At 32.8% G+C, this 25,102-nt stretch overlaps 1 protein-coding gene across 1 annotated transcript; it reads right to left on the bottom strand.

The window, feature by feature from the left end:
- Positions 1 to 7,772: 7,772 nt before the first annotated feature.
- LOC110108944 (probable methyltransferase PMT17) lies at positions 7,773 to 13,433 on the bottom strand. Its single transcript, XM_020839811.2, has 7 exons — positions 13,125 to 13,433; positions 11,543 to 12,252; positions 11,235 to 11,445; positions 10,311 to 10,608; positions 9,775 to 10,242; positions 7,890 to 8,115; positions 7,773 to 7,781 (listed from the first exon to the last, which is right to left on the bottom strand). The coding sequence occupies exons 2-7, from the start codon at positions 12,245 to 12,247 to the stop codon at positions 7,773 to 7,775; spliced, it is 1,917 nt and encodes a 638-aa protein (XP_020695470.1). The 5' UTR covers positions 12,248 to 12,252; positions 13,125 to 13,433.
- Between the last annotated feature and the right edge of the window lie 11,669 nt (positions 13,434 to 25,102).

Below are 25,102 nucleotides of genomic sequence, written 5' to 3'. Positions count from 1 at the left end.
GTAAATAAAGGATTAGGTCCTAGGTTTGCTTCTCTAGCTGTTCTTGTTGGATCCGACTCCTTTATTTATCATATAATTGCGGTCATCTGATCGTTTAGAGGCCAATCAGAATGCGTCACATCAGCTGATACACAGCGGTACATAATAACAATACACAACGTATTAGTTACGTGGCGCGTCTTGATTGGCCTCTAGACTATGTACGGTGACCGCACGTAATAATTTCGCGAAAAGAACAAATCGGAACAAAAACAACAAAAAAACAATGGTGCAAAAAGCTCGTTTTCTTGGTCAGAAGAAAAAACAAGGGGCAGCAGCCGTGCTTCATATTGTTCTAATTATAGTTAGTTGGACATGTTAGCATTGCAAATGAATTAGGACGCTTGATAAATTATTCATGACTAGCTAAATTATATTTTATTTATAACTGTTTAGTTAATTAATTTTAAATTTTGAATAATTTATAATATTTGAGTGATAAATGAATTAGTTTGAATGGTTTGTTTTTTTATTTGTTCATATGAATAATATCATTTAAAGCTTGGAAATAAACTCGTTAATAATCTCGATTAAGGTTCAATAGCATGCTCATTCAATATTTGATTATAAATTTATTTAATATGTGTGTATGTAAGAATTTTATAATTTTTTTTGTTCATGACAATAAGCTTCTTATTTTTGTTACTTAAAATATTCGTTTGTTTAGTAGTTCATTCGATTAAAATCTCATTTTTTAGGTTCAATAGGCTATCTATTAATAGGTTTAGTAAGCATTTTTAGTCAACTAACAAAATACTTGATAATGTTGTCCATTAATCAACTTGTTTGGCTAGCTAATCAGATGTGCATACAAGGATTTATGTTACTTGGCTAGATTAGAAAAATGGGAATTGTGAGGACATTCGAGTCGATTGTTCTATAGCAAGGTTGAAGGGTTCGAATAAGAAGAGTTCAATGGGGAGAAGTAGATCGATTGAAAGAAAGTAGGTAGAGTCTATTATTATTGCCACTCATGAGAAGAACTTGATTGGTTAGCTTGTCCTTGATTCAAGATTTGATGACATCAAAATATACAGCACAATTATTAAAAACTATAAGTTTATTATTGGAGAGAGTAGGAACATGTTGAAAATGAGAAAAAAGAAACTTATAATTTTGAGTGGGTAGAATATTCTGCTAATAGCTATGGGTGGAAAGGCATCATTCCCTACCAAAACTTGTTATATTCCATGATAAAGGATGGAATGCTGAACTTTTTTGGACTTTTAAGCAAATTAAGGCATATACATACACACATCACATATGCAAACTTCAACCCCAAGATCTCTTGGTTGATAGCCAAAATGCCAAATCAACAAATCAAGATGAGGTACACTGAATGTTGAACTTGATCAAGATTTCCAATTAAGTGGACAGTTGCTTCAATTTCTACACACCAATTTGTAGTGGCATTGTGCCTATGTGAAAAATGCAGTAGAAGAAGTAGTGAATTGCAACGAGCTAAATTTAACGTTACAACAATGCTAACATGTGATAGAAAAGTATTCGATTTTGCTATGAATTTGCAATATAATATGTGAAGAAGAAGTTTGACCTCCTCTAGTGAAAGAGGCACCTCCTTAATGATTGTAGGAGGATGCATTTCAACCATACCCCTTGCAAAATGAGTTCCTTGGCTACAATTATGAATGAAGAACTTCGGGATTCAATAACAAGGAAATCTTTGGCTTGATCACTTGCTATGTTAATCTTTTTTTTTGCACAGCAAGGAATACAAATCATTGGGTACGTTTTGTATGACTTATTAAGGTAAGTTCTATGCATCTAGTAGTTTAATAGCTTGATAGGTGAAAGACAACCCATCAAGAATGTAAAGGATAATAGTTATATTATTTATGTAGGATCTAATAGTAGTTATGCTATCAACTAAGGATTTGATATAGCAGAGGTATTGTGTAATAGTTTGATTCTTCATAGAAATATTAAGATGTTCATCATTGAGTTGGATAACTTCTGATCAATTTGTAAATTGTACGAATTTTTCAATAGTTATTCATCTCAGAAAAATTGAGATAAAGAATATAAGGTAGAATTGATGTAGTAATGTGGATTATCACATATTGTACTTAGGATTTGGGGAAACTTTGCCTTCAACATTCATGATCTACTTTGTCAAACAACTGATGTGGCCATTGAGAAAACCTTTAATAATTTTAAGTATTCGTGATCTCCATATGGAATAATTTCTTCTGATAAACTAAATTTTAACTATACATTTGATGTTTGATATCAAAGTTTTGAGAAGTGAAGGGATGGTACTATCTCTCAATTTCATGAGGCCAGATGTGCAAATAGGTCAGGATAGGCAGAACTCGAGAAGTAAAAGAAGGGGAAGTTGCTAAATTGTTTGCTATGACATCATGATAGAGTGTTTAATTAAGAATGAGCTAACAGTACATTCTATAAAGGAAAAATGTTAAAGAGACTAAAAAGTTAAAGCAGATTAAAATGATTCATTCAAAATAATGATTGAAAATTTTTGGCTTAAGAAAGAACAAATTGTTTGTAATAGTACATAATTGAGTATCCATTAATGACTAATTAATCTAAATGAAAAAATAGCTTGTAAGGTCCCTTGGTATTCGTTCTTTTGATCTAAAAAAATAAACATTAAAAAAGGGGAAAATGAAATGTAAAAATTGATTCAACATTTATGAATTTCACCGAATAAAATAAAAGTTATTAAATTTTGTATGATTTACACTGTATATAAATTGTGTATTTTATTTAAGTATAATGTTAATACAAACATTGAGAATAGAAATGTATATGTGATTGGTTAATAGCTAGCTGTTATTGTTTTTATTTTAATGTATGTAAAAGATAAGTAAAGACTAGTTGACCCATTGGTTCAAGATTGATTGACCAGTACAGGATAGTAGGTCGACGGACTTTCTTTTAAATATTGTGGTTGAGTGTTATCATCTACTACTTCATGTGATACAACAATACAATGATTGAGAGTTATAATGAATTATTATTGTGCTAACGAGCAAAGTGTGATGACTCTGTTTACTGAGCCAACAGTTCCCGACTACATATTATTGATACTCATGAAAATCATTGCTTAAGACAAAACTTCATACTTGTTTAAGTATGATCACAAAAATACATCTTATAAATTCATTATTATTGTATAGCTTTATTGATATTGTATTTATTTACTATCACTATACATATTTATTGTTACTGTTATTAGTTTTACTCAAGACATAGACATCGATATTGTTTTATATTACTATTGATTCATTATTACTGTTACTGTGATTGATTCATTGTACTAATACTAAGCATGTGACATACTAAGCATGTGATATACTGAGCATGTAATTAAGATATTGATATAGAATAATTGGATAGAATGTGTACATTATTATAAGATTTTATTAGATTGATATGATTCCGATAGTTTTTATCGATGCTTTAATTTCACAACTTTATATGATTTTTTACTAGATAATAGTGCTAATATGATGACTATTTTATCGATTCGAGACCAGTATTGATTTACTGATTCCCCCACTATATATATTGTTTTACTAGCTTTAATTCATTATTATTGTATAGCTTTATTGATATTGTATTTATTTACTATCACTATACATATTTATTGTTACTATTATTAGTTTTACTCAAGACATAGACATCGATATTGTTTTATATTACTATTGATTCATTATTACTGTTACTGTGATTGATTCATTGTACTAATACTAAGCATGTGACATACTAAGCATGTGATATACTGAGCATGTAATTAAGATATTGATATAGAATAATTGGATAGAATGTGTACATTATTATAAGATTTTATTAGATTGATATGATTTGGTACAACTAGGTATTATTTGATATTAACGAGAAATACCGCTCTTTGAAGACCAATACCGAGTTATACCGAGCTGTACCGAGAAATACCGAGTTGTATCGAGTTTTTCTAGGAAAAACTCGGTACAACTTTTGTATAACTCGGTATTTCTCGATTTAGATCGGTATAACTCGGTATTGAGTCTTCAAAATGATGGTATTCCTCGTTATTGTTTGGTATTGCTCGGTATTTGCTCGGTAAAACTCATTTTTTAGAGGGATTTGGTCTCTGACCGGACGTTCCTCTGCGTCCGATCGGAGGACGTAATAATTGTTCCACTCTTTGACCCCTTAATGGATTATTTTACAAAGACAATGCCACTAAAGAATTGTTGATCAATAGTTAGTCTAGAAATTTTTTAAAAAACGTATTTTGAGAAAAAAAATTCTAAAATTTTTAAAAAGAACCTTCACATTAAAGAGAGCATGCAAAACATTTTTTTGATCAATTTTGATGAATATAAATCATTAAAAAATCTCAAAGTCTATAGTCAGCAAATAGACATTTTTTATAAAGTTATGGTTTTAAAATTTTTTTATCAAATGATAATATTTTTGCATGAAAATTTCATAGAGGCAGCTCGTGATGTGTAAAAAAAAAAAGTCCAGCAAAACGTAGCCCTCCTTGATCTAATGGTTGGGAGCTTTAGCTATCAACTAAAAAATCTTGAGTTCAAATCTTGCGTATATAATGTGTTTGTGAGTTTGTCTTAGTTGGTCAAAATGCCCCCAAAAAATTCCAGCAAAAATAATAATAAATAGGGAAAAAGAATCATCAAAATTGTTAAAACTTGAAAGGAACCTTTTTTCCATCACTTTTGCACCAACTCGTGGATTACAAACACAACACCACCCTAAGGTTTTATTTGGAATGACTTTCTTACTACTTTATAAAGTTATTGTAGATAAAGTAACTGTTTAAAACTATTGTAAAAAATAGCTTTCCTAGGTAAAAAAAATTTTGAAAGAATCGAAAAAACAGTAGCTAAATATAGATTGTGATAGTGAAAAACGAAAAACAAAAAGTAAGAAAAAAACTATCCCAAACAAAATCTAAATCTGCTTCTCATCAAATGCCAAAATTGGAAGTGATAAACTTATTTTCAAAAGAAATTTCCTAGTTTCATAATGGAGCAAAAAACACACCACCTTGGTTCAAATATGTCATTGAATAAAAATGATAAAGCTCAATCATTGCTCACAATTATTGCTCTTATAAGATAATCTTAACATCTTTTAACAGAAGAAATAAAATTTTGGGGAGAAAATTTGTGATCTTTTTATAACTTTTTTGGGGGAAGGAGTTATTGGATTTAGATGAGGGGACAAAGAGAAGGAAGGAATTCAAGATTTTTTTTTTTCTTGAAACATTTGATCAATTTCCTTTAGTTTAGTGGACTTTATATGTAACAAGAGAAAAATTCAATAGCATATGCATTTTCACTATGAAGGAAAAAGTTGTACTAAGAGATCTCTCATTAATGCTCTTGACTAAGAGATCTCTCATTAATGCTCTTGATAAAGTTGCAAAGGTTTCATTTGAAATAATTTTTTAATACTTTTTAAAGCAGCTTTCTTCATTTTGGACTACTTATTTATCACTTTTTGAAGTAATTTTTTAGTTAAAAAAATTTTGTGCTAAAAATTTCCTTTAAAAAATAATAAGAAAGCTATTGTAAACGAGGCCTAAGGCTTGATTTATGACAACTTTCTTAATGCTTTCTAAATAATTTTTTAATTCAAAAATATCTTAAAATAAATTTTTTTATACCAAAAATCATTTTTAAAAAGCAGTAAATAAAATCTAAGGCTTTATTTGGGATGACTTTTTTACTATTTTTTCAAGCAACTTTCTTGTACAAAAATTTTAATTTTAATATTAAAAAATTAATTCAAAAAACAATAAAATTTTTATACTAAAACTTAGTTTTAAGAAAAAATAAAAAAGCCATACTAAAGAAAGCCTAAGCCTGTACTTTCATGGTTTAAAAAGTGTAAATAGAAAAAGCAAGTTTATTTCACATCATGTCAAGTGGGATTTTGTTAAATAATATAATTAATATTTAACAAGATTTAGTGCAACTTGTGCAGAACCAGATCTGCAATAATGGTACAGAGTTCGCTTTCTATTATAAGAAATGAACCAATCAGTTTACTGCTTTTAAATAGGAAAGGAGGTTCATAATCTATAAAAGAGGTCTTCACATGCATGAGGGACACATTTCTCGGTTTTCTAAACCTTTGATGTAAGTTGTAATTTTTAATTGATAACAATGAAGACTAAGATTTCATATGAGATCTTTTTTCTACTGCTTTTTCTGAAACAGTTTTTTCATATAAAAAATTCTTTTTCAAAAAAAACTTCTTTAAAACGCTATAAAAACATAGCTCATCTTGGTCTGTTGGTTGAGAGTTTATGCTTTCAACTAAGAGGTCATAGTTCGAGTCTTTGTATATGCGTTGTGTGTGTGAGTTTGCCTTAAATGGCCTAAATGTCCCAAAAAAAAAAAAACGCTATAAAAAAATTATCTCAAATGAAGTGAAAGATTTACATCAATTTTTTTATGCTTTCTAAAACAACTTTATAATAAAAAATAATAGTAAAAACAATAGAAAAAATTATCCAGAATGAAATCTAAGGCTTCGTTTGGAAAGGCTTTCTTTTTCCTTTTTAAAGTAACATTTTAATACAAAATTTTAAAAAAATTTGTATTACAAAGCCGCTTTAAGAAGCAGAAACAAAAATCATCTCAAATGAAGCCTAAATTGAGTTCTAAATGAAAAGCAATTAGAGAATCCTAATAAATAATTACAGGCCAAATTCTATATGAAATTTCACTATAGATAGACTAATTTGCCTGAATATAATGAACTTTTATTAGGTCCGGTGTAAGGACGTAGAGGAACGTCCGGTCGGAGGCAAAATCCCGCCAAAAAACTCGGTATTTGCTCGGTATTGCTAGGTATTATTTGATAATAACGAGGAATACTACTCTGTGAAGACCAATACCGAGTTATACCGAGCAATATCGAGTTGTACCGAGTTTTTTCTAGGAAAAACTCGGTACAACTTTTGTATAACTCGGTATAGCTCGGTATAACTCGGTATTGGGTCTTCACATGATGGTATTCCTCGTTATTGTTTGGTATTGCTCGGTATTTCTCATTTTTTGACGCAATTTGGCCTCCGATCAAACGTTCCTCTACGTCCGGTCGGATGACGTAATAATTGTTTGAATATAATAGGCCTGTGAAACAACAAGAAAACAAGTACACATTTCACCATGTAAATATATTTGAAAATCATATAAAAGTGAATGTCTATTACTTGAAATAAAAAAAATAAAAATAAAAAAGCTTGTTACACTGCCAAAAACAAATAATATACAATCCAAATGCAATATTCAAAATTTTAAAATATTTTCAAAATTCAAACAATGATTATTTAAACCTCCAATGGTACTGATCATAATAGCCATGACAATGATGAAGACAACCACTGCAGTTCTGATTACATCATTATCCTTTCATGGAACTTTCACCATTTAAAGCTCCTATTAAAGAAGCCTAGCTTTATTCTTAAAAGCTCGATCATTATAAAAGCACCTTGGCCACTCCACTGTTCTAATATTGTCCATTAATAGCTCCATAATCAAATGAATGGATAAACAAACAAGACATATTTCCAGTCTAAGGCTTCATTTGGGATGACTTTCTTATCGTTTTTTAAAACAGTTTTTTAAATTTTTGTACTAAAAAATTATTTTAGAAAGCAAAGAGAAAGCCGTCAAGGCTTTATTGGCTATTTTAAGAAGCAACGAAAAAGCCGTCCCAAACTAAGGCACTCAAATCTCCTAGAGTTGCAAAAAGGAATAGCATAGAGCAACCTCCAAAAATATTAATTTTTCACAGCCACAAAGCAATTAACCCCTACACACAAGCTAAAAATTCTTTCTGTTTACCAGCGAGTCTTTGGAGGGTTCACCAGTCCAGTAGCTCTTGACTGCAATCAGGATCTTCTCAGGATTGAAGGGCCCAGTTTCATGATCCATGATCTTACTGTTCCACCTCATCCCTTTTATGATATCCTGTACCTTCACCAAGACCTCCACAGTGTCTCTGAACACTACTGTGCCTTCTGGCCTTAGTATTCTGTCCATCTCCAGGAGAATGTATGTTATATCACACCTGCAAGTTCTTAAAGTGAGACTAATCCTTTCATGAATGTTAAACATAAATAAAATTTAAGTTGACACCACTCTGATATGTAGATCAAATAATCAGATTACATAAATCAACCCCCGCTATGCCTGTAATTTTATCCTAAACAATGATGCACGATGTTATGAAGAAATCTTAGTTATCACAATAGGTCAGGTATGAAGTGAGATAGGTGCATTTCTCTCACATCTTAACTTGGATCTTGTCAACACTTTACTTAAGAATTTTTAAGTTTATTTCTTTCGCACGCACAATAAATTTATCTTCGTAGGCCACTTGTTGTGTCTTCCTTGAGAGAGATTATTACGTACAGAGTCTGGATGCAAGATGCGTCTGGATTTTGTGAGAGTACACAACAAATACATAGTTTTATAAAACAACGTATTTATTGTGTATCCTCATAAATCCGGATAGTCCAAACTCCGCACGTAATAAATTCTCCTTTCTTGGATACTCCCGTGATCAAAATGGTCCTCTTACCAAACCTAGGTATACTTCCGTAGACATTACCTTTTCTAAAGAGCCTTCTTAACATGATCCTATTTCACTACCATCTATTCCTCTTCCCCCTTAGTCATCCCTACCTTTGCTTCTTTATAGCTGTACTCAATAAGGCCTTGAAAATCACCTTCTAGAATAGTTAAGCCATTGTCGACTTTGGTTGAGCATTCTTATAAGATTGAGTGTTCAGATCAAAATATTTTCATTGGAGATATGTGATCGAGCTTTGATAGAACATATTTAGAAGCACTATAAAACACTTTTGCAAAATGGATTATGCATGCAGAGATGAATGTTCTTCTTAGTTGACCTACACGGGAATTGGTTTCCCCTTCCTCTGGGTTCAAGCCTATTGCTTGAACATAGGTTTTCACTATCATATTTGACCTAATAACTCCATTAATCGATATAAAGCTCGGTTGATTGATAAAGATTTTACTCAGGCCTATAAGATAAATTATTTTGATACTTTCTATCCTGTCGCTAATGTTAACTCCCTATAAATTATGATCTCCATGGTCATCAATCAAGGGTATCCAGCTTAAGGGGGAGTGTTAGGATATGATGCTTGTAAGGAAAGAGTTGTATTAGGATAATGTAATTAGAATCATCAAATCATATGCTCTCCTCATAACAAGTAAACTCTCATCGAACTCTATATTTTCTCTTGACACACGAGTTAATTAAACTATTGAAATTAAGCAAAAGAGGCCTCTGAATAAATATTTCAATTTTCCCACACATTGTGGCCATGTTTCATGCACTTTCTTAATAATCCAGTATGTTTAAGCTACCACATAGCTGTTATGCTGCATTATGCAATGAGAAGGAGAGCACTACAGGATATTCAACAAAGGAAGTATTGCTTGAATTTCCTTGTTTTCCCTTGTTCGTATCATTTGAAAATGAATTTTGGATTCGAAGAGAATGACCAAATTTTTACTAAACTCTACAAAAGTATAAAGCACTTGGTACTTTTAACGGGATTTGATAATATTGCTCTCTATCTCCATCTTCAAGGAAGTGCATGGTACCACGACATTATAAGATGATTTTTTTTTTTTTTTAAGTAGCTATGATGCAAATACAAAATAAAAGTGTTAAAAATGTAATTTCCTAGCTCACCTGTCCTGGTATATGCTGAAGACACCATCAGCATGGATGAAATCGTAAGTTCTTGGATATGTTGAAAATGCCTCACACCAATCCTGATATGTGCCGATAAATCCTCGCTCATAGATTACACCAAGTGTATCGTGATCAGAATTCACAGGAACAACATTCATCACCCAAACTTGGAACTTCTCCATTGCTGCAGCAAAGCCTCCAAGGTTGGCATTCATGTCCATCACATTTCGATATCGTCCATGGCTTAGAGTTGGGATAATTTTCTTATAATATGTCACCCTCTCCTTCCACAGTTTGTTGTCCTCCTCAAATTTCTCTGGAGTGATACCAGGGATTGTTTCCCTGCTTACTCTTGGCGGCACAGCAAATGCCCTATCCGGCCACTTCCGCAACTCTCCCCCAGCCACTCCATCATCATTGTTCACTTCAGGCAATGGAGTTATGCATGTCTCCATTTTCTTGTACCTGTTGAGGAGATTACTTGTCATGTCAATTTGAAATAAACATGAAATGCATAAGAAAAGTTTGCTTACCAGGCAACATCAGCATTGTCATTCTTGCAGATGTGGGGTGTTTTATAAATCTCTCTTGACTTGATACATTCATTATGGTTAATGGGTTTCTGCCAAACAGAAAGATCTTCTTTCTCAATCACCTTCTTCCAGCATATACGCTTTGCAACCTCCTCGATTGCATCCTGCTCTTGCTTAAGATCTTCTTGAGTTCTTTCCCAGCCTTTGTAGTACTTCTTCCAATGAATAGGAGGACCAGAAAGAATCCAGTATCCTCCTGGCCGCAGAACTCTGTCTACCTCAATTAGATACAGACCATCTGTAGCAAAGAAAAAAAATTGTAAAATCCCACAACATAACATATATCCATGTTATATTTAGGCTTCATTTGGGACAGCTTTTTTAATGCTTCTCAAAGCAGCTTTCTAGTACAAAAATTTTTGTACTAGAAAGCTGCTTTGATAAGCAGTGAGAAAGACGTCCCAAACAAAGCCTTAATCTACCGTTTTCCCTTACTTTTCAACAGTAATGTTTATGTAGACATTTATGGGAGCATTTTCTACCTTTCACTGTATATTTCCAAAACAAATAAATTATATTTCACTACCATATCTTCAACAGATCTTACTGGTTTAATCTATTCTTACTGGCTTAGTCATATGTTCATCTTAATTATCATATATGTCATTCTCAGCTTAGCTATCAAGGACTTTCTATTATAGTAGAATCCATACAATATAGAAACCCTAGCATATCTATATTAAATAATAATTGAAAAAGAAACATTTCTTCCAAGTTTTCAAATAATAAATGTAAATTTGCAAGGAAACTTGCAATTCAAACAGCAACCTCAGAAACTTTTGAAAAAATTGTAAAAAAAAAACATTAGCATCATCTATATAAAACTGAACTTATTTCAACATAGATGGCAATGGATTTACTCACCAAGAGCTTTCCAAGGAATCAAGCAGCGAGAACAGTGAGCCATGTCAAAAGATCTTGCAGGATATGGAATCCTCATCGATGCCATTACACCGATCATGGCCGGAACTCCCCGTTCTAATGCAAACTGCACCTGGGCCTCGTGTGTATCCCTCGGAGCAAATGACATAGCTAAGATGTTCCTCTTCAGGAGATAAGCACCCCAGCTTGCGACCTACAAAAATTCAAAAAAAAAAAGAAGAAGAAATTCAGAAATCCGTTCACAGAGAATTTTCTCACAACTCAAAAAGGCCAGATCTTTACAAACTTACTCCACAACCAGTATCAATAGCAGTTCTAATGCTCCCATCAGTCAATGGAATGAGTTCATTGATATCATCAATATAAGCATCAGCCCCTCGAGGAAACATTGTACCGCCGCCAGGAAATCGGAAGCGGTCTCCCTCAACCTGAATCCAATTTTGAACTGCCTTCTCAATGCTCAGTTCCTTGTGAGGAATATTGTGGTACCAAGCAAAGTCTCTGCTCTGAGGCCATTTGAAAGGCGTTCGATACCCTGGAGGAGCTGGAATCAAGCACCGAACAAGCTCATCGTTGGCTGGGCAATGACGCTCTCTGTAAACAAGCATTTGTCTCGGGAATCTCCTCCCTCTGGTTGCGTCCTGGCAAGGAGTGTATTCGCTGAAGTTCATGGAACAAGATGGAAACTTTTCCATTAACGGCGAAGTATTCTTGATGTCAAGGTGGTGGTGAGCTTCGAAATCAAGTTTGGCATTAGAAGGTGAGGAGATTTGCTCGCCATGGCGGTTATTTTCCGGCAAGGAAACGCGGCTGGGGTCGTCGCATTCTACTTTGGAGACATCAGATAGGGTTGGTTTAAGTACGGATGAGTTCTGCCATGCGCCGAGGATATAGAAGATGACACAGAGGCCGCTCACTCCTAAAATCCAAGTGAGACGCAGCTTCCTTGATTCCGACTGATGGATCTTGGGAGATCCGGGGTAGTCCTTAGCCATTACACCTGTAAATATAAGAAGGAAGATTCAGAACAACAGATCAAGCAGATCAAAATGGGATTTTGAACACCAGAGACAGTGAAAGTGGCCGATATATTTTATCAAAGGTGAAGCAAGCTTAGGGTTACCATGAAAAAGAGGGCTTCTTGATTCTATGAAGAAAGTGCGTTCATTAATGTGAGAAAGCACCTGGATTCGATGGCGAAATGAATAAAACCAGTTATGAGATGCGAGGCTTTTTAATACAAAATGGTTATGAATGAACTTGGTCTTTGCCCTCTAAGAAAATGAAGGGATGAGGGAACTCGTTTAAAACTTGAAGCCATGGATGGATCTAGAATTACAAAGGCAGTAAATGATAAAAGCATTAAATGATAAAGCACTTTATTGCTTTACTAAATGCGCCATAATGATTCATGATGGACTGAAGAACAAGAGAAGGACAGATCCACGAAGGGTTTTTTGTCATAAATATCAAACAAGTAGACATCAAGAGGAGAAGAAAAAAAAAAAAGATTGTGATGCCCTGAAGCCCAATCTGTGAGAATCTTGTTAGCTCCCTGCAAGCCAAAGCTTTGAAACTCACCCTCAAGATAAACCAAGAGGAGAAGACGAATACTATTATTGACCACCACCTACCAACGAAATAGATCTCCTTCTCCTTTTACCAAGAAGCCAAGCCATCATATTGATCTGCTCCTAATGGAAGCCAAAAGAAGAACAGAGAGGAAGAAAACATGGGAAGCCATAAATATAAAGCTTACCCAAACCCGAGTGGCGAGTCAGAGAAATCAGAATTCTTTCTCACATGGCTACCAATATAATAAAGAGAAAGAGGTATTTTAAAAAGGTTCCTATACGGAGTACCTTCACAAACCTGTCTTCCCGTTTTCTTTTGTTCTTTCTTCAATGCTACTGCACTCTTCTGCACGTCTTCTTGTTCTTCTTCTGCTTATTCTTTTATCAAAGCAGTTGGGAAGATGAGCAAGTACGAAGAATCCAAATTTCTCTTCAAGAAGAGGGTTCCATGGATGAGAGATTATGGCTCTGCCGTGACCATGCGGCCATGGGGAAGAAGGATTGGAGGGATCCTCTACTCTGTTTAGCTTTTCTGGTTCGCTCTTCTGTTTTGGCCGATTTTACTTTGCTTGCTATTTTTAAGAGACCGTGAGGTCAGGATTTAGGTCCAATGCTGAAACAGTATACTCGCTGGTACTGGGATCGGAACCTCCTTCAATTTTGGGCCGCTTTCTCGAATTTTTTTTTTTCCTCACCTAAACCATGAAAAAAAAAACATGATTTTTCATGGTTTTTTACTTTTTTTAATCTGAAAAGATTTTTTAATTTTATCTCAACTTCTTAGAAAATTCAAACTTATATCCGTTATATTCGACGTATTGAATACATGTGCAATCTATTTTTTTATTCAATGAAATTTTTTCAAATGACAAAACTTTTATAAGGGATAATCTTTCTGGCTTATAAAAACCTAAAAATAAAACTACATGTAAGAAAATAAAACTACATAATTGAAAATTTTGTTTATTTATTTTTGCTATGAAAATTTGGGGCCGAAGCCCATATCTATTAAGAAAAGTAAAATTACATTGTGTAAAAAATAAATGTAAATTCTCAAGAGCTAGACACAACAAAACGTGCAGCAAAGGAAAGAATCAAAGCAGTAGATGTTGCTAAAAATAAAAACCTACTAAAGCTATGAAAAAGAAAAGAAAATAACAAAATTGGCAAAGAACAAAAGCACTCGGGATGCATAGCAGATTATGAACACCCAGGCATCAAAATCCCCTAGTTGCAAGAGCCGACTGTCCAAGGGGAGCAAAACATTAACTAGCATTCATCATCATCCTTCAAAACATCCATTCCTCTGGTTGCCAATAGAGACCATCCAGGGTTTAAAAACCAGCCCAATTGATCTTGAAATAATCCTCCAACCAAAAACCACTCCAAATGATCTTAAAATAAACCTCTAGCCAGTCGAACTATCATCATAATCGTAGATCCAGAGAATTCAAGACCACCCAAGAAGCTCAAATAAGCAAATGTTGAAAAAGATGAAAGCTTTTCCATTTTGAAGTTTTATAATAAACATCCCTGTTGATTTTAGTAGCAGTGCTAACATGGCAATCAAAAGCATTGCCAAAATAATATATCATTTATAGCTCTCCAAATATAGTAAATAGTGGCACATAATTGTACATTTTCATATGTTTACTACTATCCCACTCCTCAATCATGTTAAAGGCTTGTGAAAGGTTGGGGTGTAAAAGCATACATTCCATGAGAGGGAAAAGTTTCTTTAGAATAGCAAAGGTGTAGTCGCATTAAAAAAAAAAGTGCAAGTGAGTTCCCAAGCATTAAAGCAGAAACCGCAATTTGTAGAAGCAGAAATTCCCCTCAAAATCTAAGCATATGCAGTTTTCAACTCATGTTTGAAAGTCATCCAAGTAAAATCAGAAAAACACAAAGCATAGCCTTTGTGCCACATAAAATTATGCCAATTCACAAAAGAGGAATCAGAGTAGAATTGCATCTTGAAGGTGCTGAAATAGAGCTTATCAGAATTGAGCCACAGGCAAGTCATTCTAGTATCAGAGATAGGAACATAAGAGATAATAGAGGTTAGGGGAGTGGGGAGGTTGGGAGGGAGGAACCAACTAGAAAATACTATACCTTTTGAAGGACAATAATAATATTCTATAATATATTAAGAAAATAGAGCTTTAAAAAAATTACATTATATTATAAGGTATATATTATCTATAAAAGTAAACACTTATGATTGATTATATTCTAAGAGTGTTGCATATATCTAAACATATCTCAGGCCTTCAAATGTGATGAGCCTATATCATCGTTCAAAACACCAACATAGTAAGCTAATACCCCGAGCCTTGAAATGCATCTTTCTTGGATATAGTATTCATAAAAATGAGATTGGTGCTTTAATACCCCTACTAAATGTATGTTTATCATGATGGATATTATCTTTCACGAAGATGTTATGTATTTTTCTCTGTCTAAAATTTAGAGGAATTTTATGAAAATTCATACTATTGTTTATATTTTTATGAAGATGATATAGAAATATCATAATAAAATGAGGGTGATTTGGATCCTAATTTGAAAATTTTGGATTTAAGTGGTGAGATCTTACATAATAACACAACAAGTGGAGAGGAAGTGAGTTGGAATATGGTAATCAAAACTTGGATCTAAATGATTGTAATACATGTTGAAGCAACACACAGTTATACAGATATTGTCACAAGACTCATAACCCAATCCGAAAAGACCAACTAATGAAACAAGTCTTATCGTGTTAAGCTGTAATAAGCGAAGCCCTAGAATTAATTTTAAAAATTTTTCATATTTCATCTTCTAATTTATACCATTAAAACAACAATGAACACATAACTAATAATAACGTATAGTTCTAAAAATAAACTCATCCAGAAGATTTGCATTTCATTTATCATCAAAATTCCATATATAATCACATGGCATGGCTATAAAGAAAATCTATAGAACTGAATGATAAAACTAGCCATGTTATACAAAAATCAAAAGAAGAAGTACTCATAAACACATATTAGATTTGTAAAACTACTACTCAATTGGATTCTTCCCTTTTCTAGACCCTAAAAATAGAATGCAAAATCATAGTAAGCTAAAACAGCTTAGCATACCATATTTCAACCAATCTAAATTTTCAAATCATTTCATTTATTAAATATTCACTGAGTATTAAAAGAAAAATTGAGCAGAAAATCAAATGTAATTATAAACAAAATACATAAGCACTTCATATTTCTCTTCCAATAGATAAAGTTCAATAACTATGACCCTTATACCTTTCAACACATAGAGTTCAATAACTTTGAGTAATGTACAAAGTTTAATAACTCTAAAAACAAATAAAGTTCAACAACTCTAAGTATCAGACAGAGTTCAATAACTTTGAAGCAAAATGTGCATATATCATATAAATAGAACGCCTTTCAGATTTTCATAGAATCAATCGTTTCAACTAAGTAAGCACGTATTTCAATGAAAACAATAAATAATGCATAAAATATACTTCAAAATTTGCTAAAATGTCATAATGGTGTGCAATAAAAAAACTATTAAATAAAAAAAAACATATTAAAAAATAGCCAAAATACCATAGATTGTGTCAAATACTATTTTAAGACTTTAATTATGCTACAAAATTATTTTTCAGAGTCAAAATTATTATCTACTCTATAAAAATTATAAAAATTTCAAAGCGCTAGTATAAAATTTCTAGAAAATATTTAAAATCTTCATTTATGTAATATATAAAAGGTTGCTCCATGAAAATTTTGTCAATGTAAAGTTATCACCATTTTTCGGTAACCAAAACAAAAATTTAATCAAAAAATTAAAAAGAATATTCTTATTTTTTAAAATTGAGATAGGCATAGTGTGATCTACCTAAATTTGGATAACTTTTATAACTGGGCCGACAACTAAAAAAGACTCGAAGCATCCCGAAACGGACTTTCTCTCTCCTCTCTTTTCACTTTTTTCTCTATTTCCTCTTTTTCCTCTCTATTAATGTATGAGATGAAATGCTATGAGATCTTTTATAATAAAAAATTAAAATGACGTATTGGTCATCACTCTAATTATTTAACTTTTAGTATAAAATCCTTTTATATCTTAAATTTTGGGGATCCAAAAAAAAAAAAAAATTAGTTAAGCAAGTCTAAAAATACTCTGATAAAATCAGTTTGAAAATCAGTTTGCAAAACGAACATCTAACGATCACAAAAATCTCACTTGAACTAATATATGTCAATTTCTTGAATATTTGCAGCAATGTAAAAAAATTAGTGCAAAATTAATATAATTAGAGCACAATAATATCTTTTTTATGATGAAGACTTTAAACATTGAAATACATTTATTCCTTAACATCCTAACATTATAAGCTAGGATCCTCTATGGTTTTTATCTATAACTAAGATTTAGAGGTACCTCAATATTTAAATATCTTTGGCAAATATTCTATTTCCAGAATCATATATCAATTTTCTCAAAAGCGACACGTAGAATATATTTCGAATCTTAGATATATGATATGATAACTATAACTTGTAGACAGCTTTTCTAATCAATTCAATAGCTTCAAAGGACATACCTTGGACTTAATTTTCCTTCCCTGCCAAACTTGCTAATGCCTTTCATCGGTCTGATCTTTATGTATATAAAATCTCATTACTGAAATTCTACAGCCCGATGTTTATCATCAAAATATTATCCTTGCCTATCATGTACAACTTTTAAATTATCTATAATTAAATAGATCTTTTCAGTAGCATCATCAATCAAGTCTTACCCAATCAAATGTCATTAACCCACCTCTGTCTAAGATAGTAGTGTACGACACTTCCTATAATATAGAGCTTCATATGGAGCCATATATATACTTGATTGAAAATTGTTATATTAAGCAAACTCGATCAAAAGAATGCGGTCTTTTCAACTGTCACCTAAATCGAAAATATAGAGTCTCAGAAGATCATTTAGTATCTGTATAGTTCTCTCAGATTATCCATTCGTCGATCTAAGGATAAACTATTATACTGAAATACAGTTTAGTACCCAAACTTTGTTGAATACCCCTCCATATTTTGGAGATAAACCAACCACCTCTTTCAGAAACTATAACATTCAGTGTCCCATGTAATTTAAGAATATACATATCTGTGTGTGTGTGTGTTTAGAATGAAATAAGTAGTCTTCATCATACCATAAACTATAACCCAAACAACATCATATCCATTTCTCAACTTGAAAAAACCCATAGCAAATTCATAGTCACCTCTTCCTATTTTCACTCAAAAATGGGCAAAATATGCAAAAAATATATAGTAAAATCCATAGCCACCTCTTATCATCAATCATTATCTTTAGTATGAACCACAATAAATTTTGATAAGAATCAACTTCTTTGAATGAGAAAGTTAGATCCTCAAAATGAGGTGAAAAAATCTTCCACCTTTGATCCAATCCACCCAATGGAGATAATCCCTTTTTAAGAGGAAGACCAAGGCCATTACAAGGATTATAAATCTTAAGTGTTACCCGCAAGCCTTCTTATGCAGGACAGTTTAGTACTCTTAATAGAGAATTATCAATGTCTGTGAGTGGGCACACACTACCTATCCAAGAAAATATCAAGCCTCAATATAAAGGAATACTAGAGCTTACTAATGAGAAATTATATACTACATATATATAATAGTGGCACACCTCTTTAAAGAGAAAGAATTGAAGTATGTAAAAGGGGAATTAGGTGGCATGAGTTAGAGGTGTAAAAATCAGGTTGCAGGTTAGGTTTGGGTTGACCTTGATATTAGTTCGCTACTATTTGACACGACCCAAACCTTACCCATTTTTACAATGGGTCAGAAATTCCAATGCAGACCTTACCCGCGCGGGTTATCGTGTTGACCCAACCCAACCCACGAACCTAGAACACAATAGGCACGAGTGAGTTCAGAAGACACGGGCGCATGCGGAGTGTGGCTCGAGAGCTAGCCTGCACAAGGTATGGTGTAGATGCGGCTGTGCGAGGTGCAGGCAAGTGCGGCCTACGCATAGTGTGGGCGGGCGTGGGTCCGAGTGCTGAGTTTGAAGGTGAGCTTGGTAGTCTAACTAAGTGAACACACATGAGTGAACGCGAGCAAGGGGTTGGTGTGAACATTAGTGGATGTATACTGCGGGCTAACACAAACAGTGTCGGTGTAATAACCCAATTTTAACCCAAGCAAATAATTTTTCTTAAAGTCAATATAACTCTAAATCACAAATTATATTCGCTATAGTATTGATATTTTAATATTTTACTTGCATAACTCTTTTGGTAATTTTGGGCACCGGTGAAAATCTTAAAGAAATTGATACCTATTGGTACAACTGAGAATTTCAAGATAGTCAGGTGTCCGTTTTGCAAACCAATTTCACTGATATTTTTTTAATAAAATGAATTATTTTATGAATATTTTTCTATAATTTTTAATATCCCAAATAAATTTATATGACATTTTTATTAAAAATTGAGTAAATTAATTAATTATATTAATATAATATTATATTATATAAAAATATGATAAAGCACTAATATATTCTCTTCAAATCCATTTATTCTTCCCAAGCTTTTGAATAACAGAGAAGAGTAACAAATTTAGAAGAAATTTTAAGGAGAGAGAAAAAGTTAAGATTTGAATATCATAGAGCGATTTTTGTCAGTTTAGTAAGTTAGGAGAATTACTCGTCTTGTCGTAAGGAACTTTTACCCTATTTTTATTTCAAAGATTTTGTATTTTTTTTTATTTTTATTATTAAATTTGTTTTTTTGTTATAAAAAAATTTAAATTATTTTTTATTGGTAAAACTTTATTCCCATAACTTATTATAAGTTATAGAGATTGAGATTATGAACATTTTGAATATTTATTAGAGATTTTTCAATGAATAATTTTTAAAATTCATCAATTTGTGCATACTCGGAAATTTTTTTAAAGTCTAAAAATAGTGATTTAATTCAACTAAAACTTTATAATGTTATTTTATGTACTATACGGTAATTTGGTTTAATTCTGAAAATTTGAATGTTTGCTCGGTATGATTTTATTTGTCTTCCATTATGATATTTTGTCATTTTCTAAATTAAGCTTAATTATGCTTTATTTATTACAATGCATTGAAAATGAATGTGAATATGTGATTGATATTATTATTATTGTACTGTGATAATAATGTGTATGTAAAAGACAAGTAAAGACTGATTGACCTGTTAGTTAGAGATTGATTGATATGTTAGTTGGAGATTGATTGACCTGTATAGAATGATGGATCGACGGGCTTTTCTTTAAATACTGTGATTTGGTGTTATCCTCTACTGATCACGTGATACTGATTGAGAGTTATAAAGAGATGATTACTATGCAGACCGACAAAGAGTCACGACTTTATTTACGAAACCAATAATTTATTGATAGTGATACAATACTAAAAAATATCTTGATAGTCATGACTTCTTATTTATTTAGTGTGATTATTAAATGTATATTCTTGAAGCATTTTTCTTATTATTGTATTATTTTATTACTCTTGCCACTGAATTATTATTATTATTATTATTGATTTGATGTTGATATTATTTAATACTACAATTTCACTACACTGTACTAAGCATATGATATAAAATACATTAATAGTATGTGTTTACTCTTATATGATTTTACTACATTGACATGATTTTGATAGTCTATACTGATGTTTTGATTTAATAATTTATATAATTTATATAATGATTGGTATTATAGATATAACGATTAATTTAAAAATTTTACACTCGTACTGATTTACTAATTTACTTGCTTTCATACTATAGTATTTTATTGTTTATAAATTCTATTGCTACTACATGTGAATTTTATTATTTCTGCACTAATTAAATGATCAAATGACTTGCATATTGCTCATTTGTCATGCTTTGAATTCAGTTGTAGGTTTTGATGATCTATTGGACTTTTAAGCTCATTAAATGTGATTAAATTATTTCAGGTCAGGATAGGGGAGTAGGAGCGTGAGGCTAGTTAGGATTCTTTAGGTTCTATTTCATTATATTTTAGTTATTTTTTTGTACTTAAGATAGAATAGTTATGAGACGATTATATAAGTCATGAGTATTGTATATCATTTTTGGAAATAAATACATATATTTTACTATTTATTACTATAGATACTATTAGATAGTTCTGATTGTTGTTTATTAAAAGATTAAAATAATAATTCTTTCAAATTAGATTCTGGAGCATTACAGTTGGTGCGACCATGCAAGGTGCGAGGTGAGGACTCCGGAGCAATGATGGATCGTGTTGCGGTGCAGCAGATCAACCCGGATTGATTTCGGGTTTTCGGGTCAACTGAATCGACCCGTATGACAAATGGGTTGACACAAACCCAGAATTTGTCTTGTCGGTTTTCAGGTCGAGTCAAATATTGACCCCTAGCATGAGTTTTCCCCTTACCCCTTGAAGGTACTTATATTTGAAATAATGAAGAGGAGTCACAAATTTTGAAAGATGGGAGTTAAAAAATGTAAAGTAAGAGTTCACTCAATCACCATTATGAATAATTATAAATATTGAAGGAAGTTAAAAAATTCAAATATGAAAGTTACACTCAATCTTCGTTATAAAGAGCTAAGAAAATTAAAAAATAAATAATAATGATTGGCTATAAGCCTCATTCAAAAAAAAAATTGTTAAATTTATTTTGAAATGAAAAAAAATATATAAATAAATAATTAAAAAATATAGTATATTTATTTTAAAATAAACACAATAAATTCAAATGTTATTACAATTAAAAAATTAATAATAATATCACGATCTAAGTTTTTTTTCAATTATTTAGCGGTGGATTGTCGTATTTCGATTATTCTACCCATTCTACTTACGCGTGTTAGGCTGTCAGTCTGATCTATCGAAGAAGACTTTTTTGTCCTAATAAACATTAGTTTCGACAAAAATTTCCTGTCTTTAGCAGAGGATTTTTCTTAACTGGCTTACCCCACTCGCACTCAATTGTTCGGCGGACGCGATAGGATTTTTCTTATCTGGCTTACCCTACTTGAATGCCGACAGCCCGCCCCACAAGTGGGCTTTTTACTAATTGCTTCCAATATTTGTTAAGGCCCACTCAGAAAATTTTGCTAAGAAATTTTATCCACCCGTTTTCTGTTGATATCTATACAATAGCTATAGAGAAATTATGAGAAATTATTGTGTGCGGAATCCGAACGTGTTCGAAGGCGAATCAGAGCAGGTCATATCACCGGAGCACAATGCATCCGGTGACGTGACGCACCCGGATTCGTCTCCGAATGCATTTGGATTCCGCACATAATAATTTCTCCTCTATAAAAATGAGTGAATCGACAGGTGGAAATTGATCTCTAACTCTAGTAAACTATCTTTACTAGTTTCCTTTATTAGAGATACTTATAGCTCCCAATGGCACCTATTACCATTGGGCAACAATAGGGGAAGTTTTTTAAAGGGGAGGTTTTTTTTTTTTTTTTTTGGTTATCTAAGATGAATTTAAATATTTACAATTTATGATTAAATAAAATTTAACAAAATATTTTCATTTTAATTAATTTTTCAATGCGCAATTATTGTGTGATGCGTTACTCTGAAGATACCAGTAAAATAGTGATTTATCTGGTGGGATGTAAGAATTTTTTATTTTTTAAGAGTTGATGGACCTTAAATATAGTATTAAAGTCATTGTACATATAAAATCTAGAGACTTAGGTACTCGATAATATTATTATAGACATCATTAGGGGTGTCAATATTTGACACGACCCGAAAATCCGACTGGAACACGACCTAAAAATTTCATGTTAGGGTTAAACGGTTTCGCAAACATGTCGAGTTTGGGTTATAGGATTTTATCCGTTTAAAAAACTGGGTCGGGTCTAGGTCAACCTGCTAACCCGAAGTTGACACGGACTGACCCTTTTCATCGGCTTCAAGATTCAACCCACTAAACCGGGTCAACCTGCTCCTCACTGGTTCACACTATGAGTCGGCCCTAACTCCTCTCTCCCATTGCTCTTGCCCGAACGAGTCCCAAATGGCTAGACAAGCTCCTCTCCAGTCGCCGGCTCTACCTCTCCCTTCCCTAAAGGCTTTGTCGTAGCTTGGACCAGACGTCGGCGCCTCTCCCTCTCCGTGCTCCCAAAGTCCTCAAATTACTAAGCCAATCGGGACTTCCTGCTCCTGACTCCATCGTCTCTCCCTCTCCCTGCTCCTGAAGTCTTTGCCATCGCTGCTTGAAGCCGACACCTCTCCCTCTCCCTGCGCTCAAAGCCCTCCGTTTAATTAGTCGATCGGGACTTCTTTCTCCTGATGCCGCTACCTCTCCCATCTCCCTGCTCCAGAAGGCTTCTCCGTCAACTGAAGCCGACGTCATTGCCTCTCCCTCTTGAAGACGACGATATGTTGGTAGGTTGTGTCAAGTTGACCCAGGTCTGAAGCGGGTTTGGTTTGGGTCGAGAAAGTGACCTATTTGAAAAGAATGGGTCGGATTCAGGTCAAGTCAACTTGTGTCAGGTCAGTTCCGAGTTAGACTCAAACCTTACATGTGATCCGATTTTCACAGCCCTAGGCTTCATCACACAATTTGGATAACTTACGCTCTTGTGGATTTTTTGGAAAGTATAATTTAAGTAATGCCAACACCATATTGTGTATTGAGTCTATTGACATCCTCTTAGATAACATATTAGGTGACTTGGAAGGATCAAAGATCATAGTGACCTATATTACAACTAGAAATCAAATAATATTTGATATGAGCCTATCGCCCCTATCCGCATGATTTTCATTGGGAGCTACATGTGTCGTACGAGTTTGATCTACATTAGGCTAGCAACAATTGTGCAACGAAAAAATAATTGTCAAAAACTGTCCTAAAGAAAGCCTTAGTTACAAGCAGGAGATATGAAAGCTTATTGCAGATATGTAAATTTTTAAGAGCTCTCTTCATGAATTTCAAAGACAGAATGTATAGTTGTAAGTCAATGAAGATAAATTCACACACACATTATATGTTCAAGACTCAAATTCAAGATATTTTAATTGATAGCTAACGCTCCTAACCAGCAGACCAAAGTGAGTTATATAATTAATAATTTTGCTAATGTTTGTGAATTGCCAACAAATTTATTAAACTTGTGCTGCGATGATTTAAGCATTAAACCATATGATAATTACATATATTTGTATCTATTAATTTATATTCTTTGATAGGTCAGATACAACATATGGAAGTATTAAATAATATGAGATTTAGGCTTCGTTTTAGTTTGGGATGATTTTTTTATTGCTTCTTAAAGTAGCTTTCAAGTAAAAAAATTTAAATTTTTTGTACTAAAAGATGCTTTAAGAAGCAGGTAAAAAGTCATCCCAAATGAAATCTTAACATATGGTGTATGTAAAATTACAGGTGTCTCCAGGGGCGGAACCAGCCCTAATTTTCAGGGGGGGCAAACTTATAAGACATATATGTCGGGAATTCAAGGGGGTAGTGTCTTCTAGCGGGGTTCGACCTGTTGGGGGCAATTATCTAAAGACCATAGTATTTTAAAATTTTTAGGGGGGGCAATTGCATGAAAACCCTTGTAATAAAGACTAAAAAATGAATAAAAAGGGTAAATTACCTAAAAAAATCATATAAAAAAATTTAAAAAAAAAATTGAGGGGGGGCAACTGCCCCCCCTGGAACCTAAATGGTTCCGCCCTTGGGTGTCTCAAATAATATGTTTTATAAAAAAAAATAATATCAAAGTGCTACATAAATAAATATAAAAACCTAAGTATCTGATATGTATATATAAAATTTCTGTCATATGTATATGCATATAAGAACAATTTAAATATCTCCAATACATTTATGAAATTTATCTTTTATCTCCCCCTATAAATTGAACCAAAATTACAATACTAAACAACTTCAACTTCCCATGCATGGCTTCCTTCACTCATCTTTCTTTCTTCAATTTACTCCTATATTCGGTCCTGGTAATCGCATTACTCACTCTCCGGCAGCCGTGGTCAGCGCCGGTGCCCCCCCACGCCGGTCTCCTCGCCTCATATCATTTTTTCTCCGCCACCGCAACCGCTGTGCGACGGTTTAGGGCACCGCCGCCAGTCAAGAAGAACTAGCTACAGTCCTCTTAATTTGAATGAATTACGATTTATTCAATATTGTTATGAGCTATGTTTT

The sequence above is a fragment of the Dendrobium catenatum genome, unplaced genomic scaffold, assembly GCF_001605985.2.
Source record: "Dendrobium catenatum unplaced genomic scaffold, ASM160598v2 original_scaffold_71536, whole genome shotgun sequence".
Classification (NCBI taxonomy): domain Eukaryota; kingdom Viridiplantae; phylum Streptophyta; class Magnoliopsida; order Asparagales; family Orchidaceae; genus Dendrobium; species Dendrobium catenatum.
The sequence above is the reverse complement of the archived record's forward strand: the minus strand, read 5'-3'. Positions and strand labels throughout refer to the sequence as shown.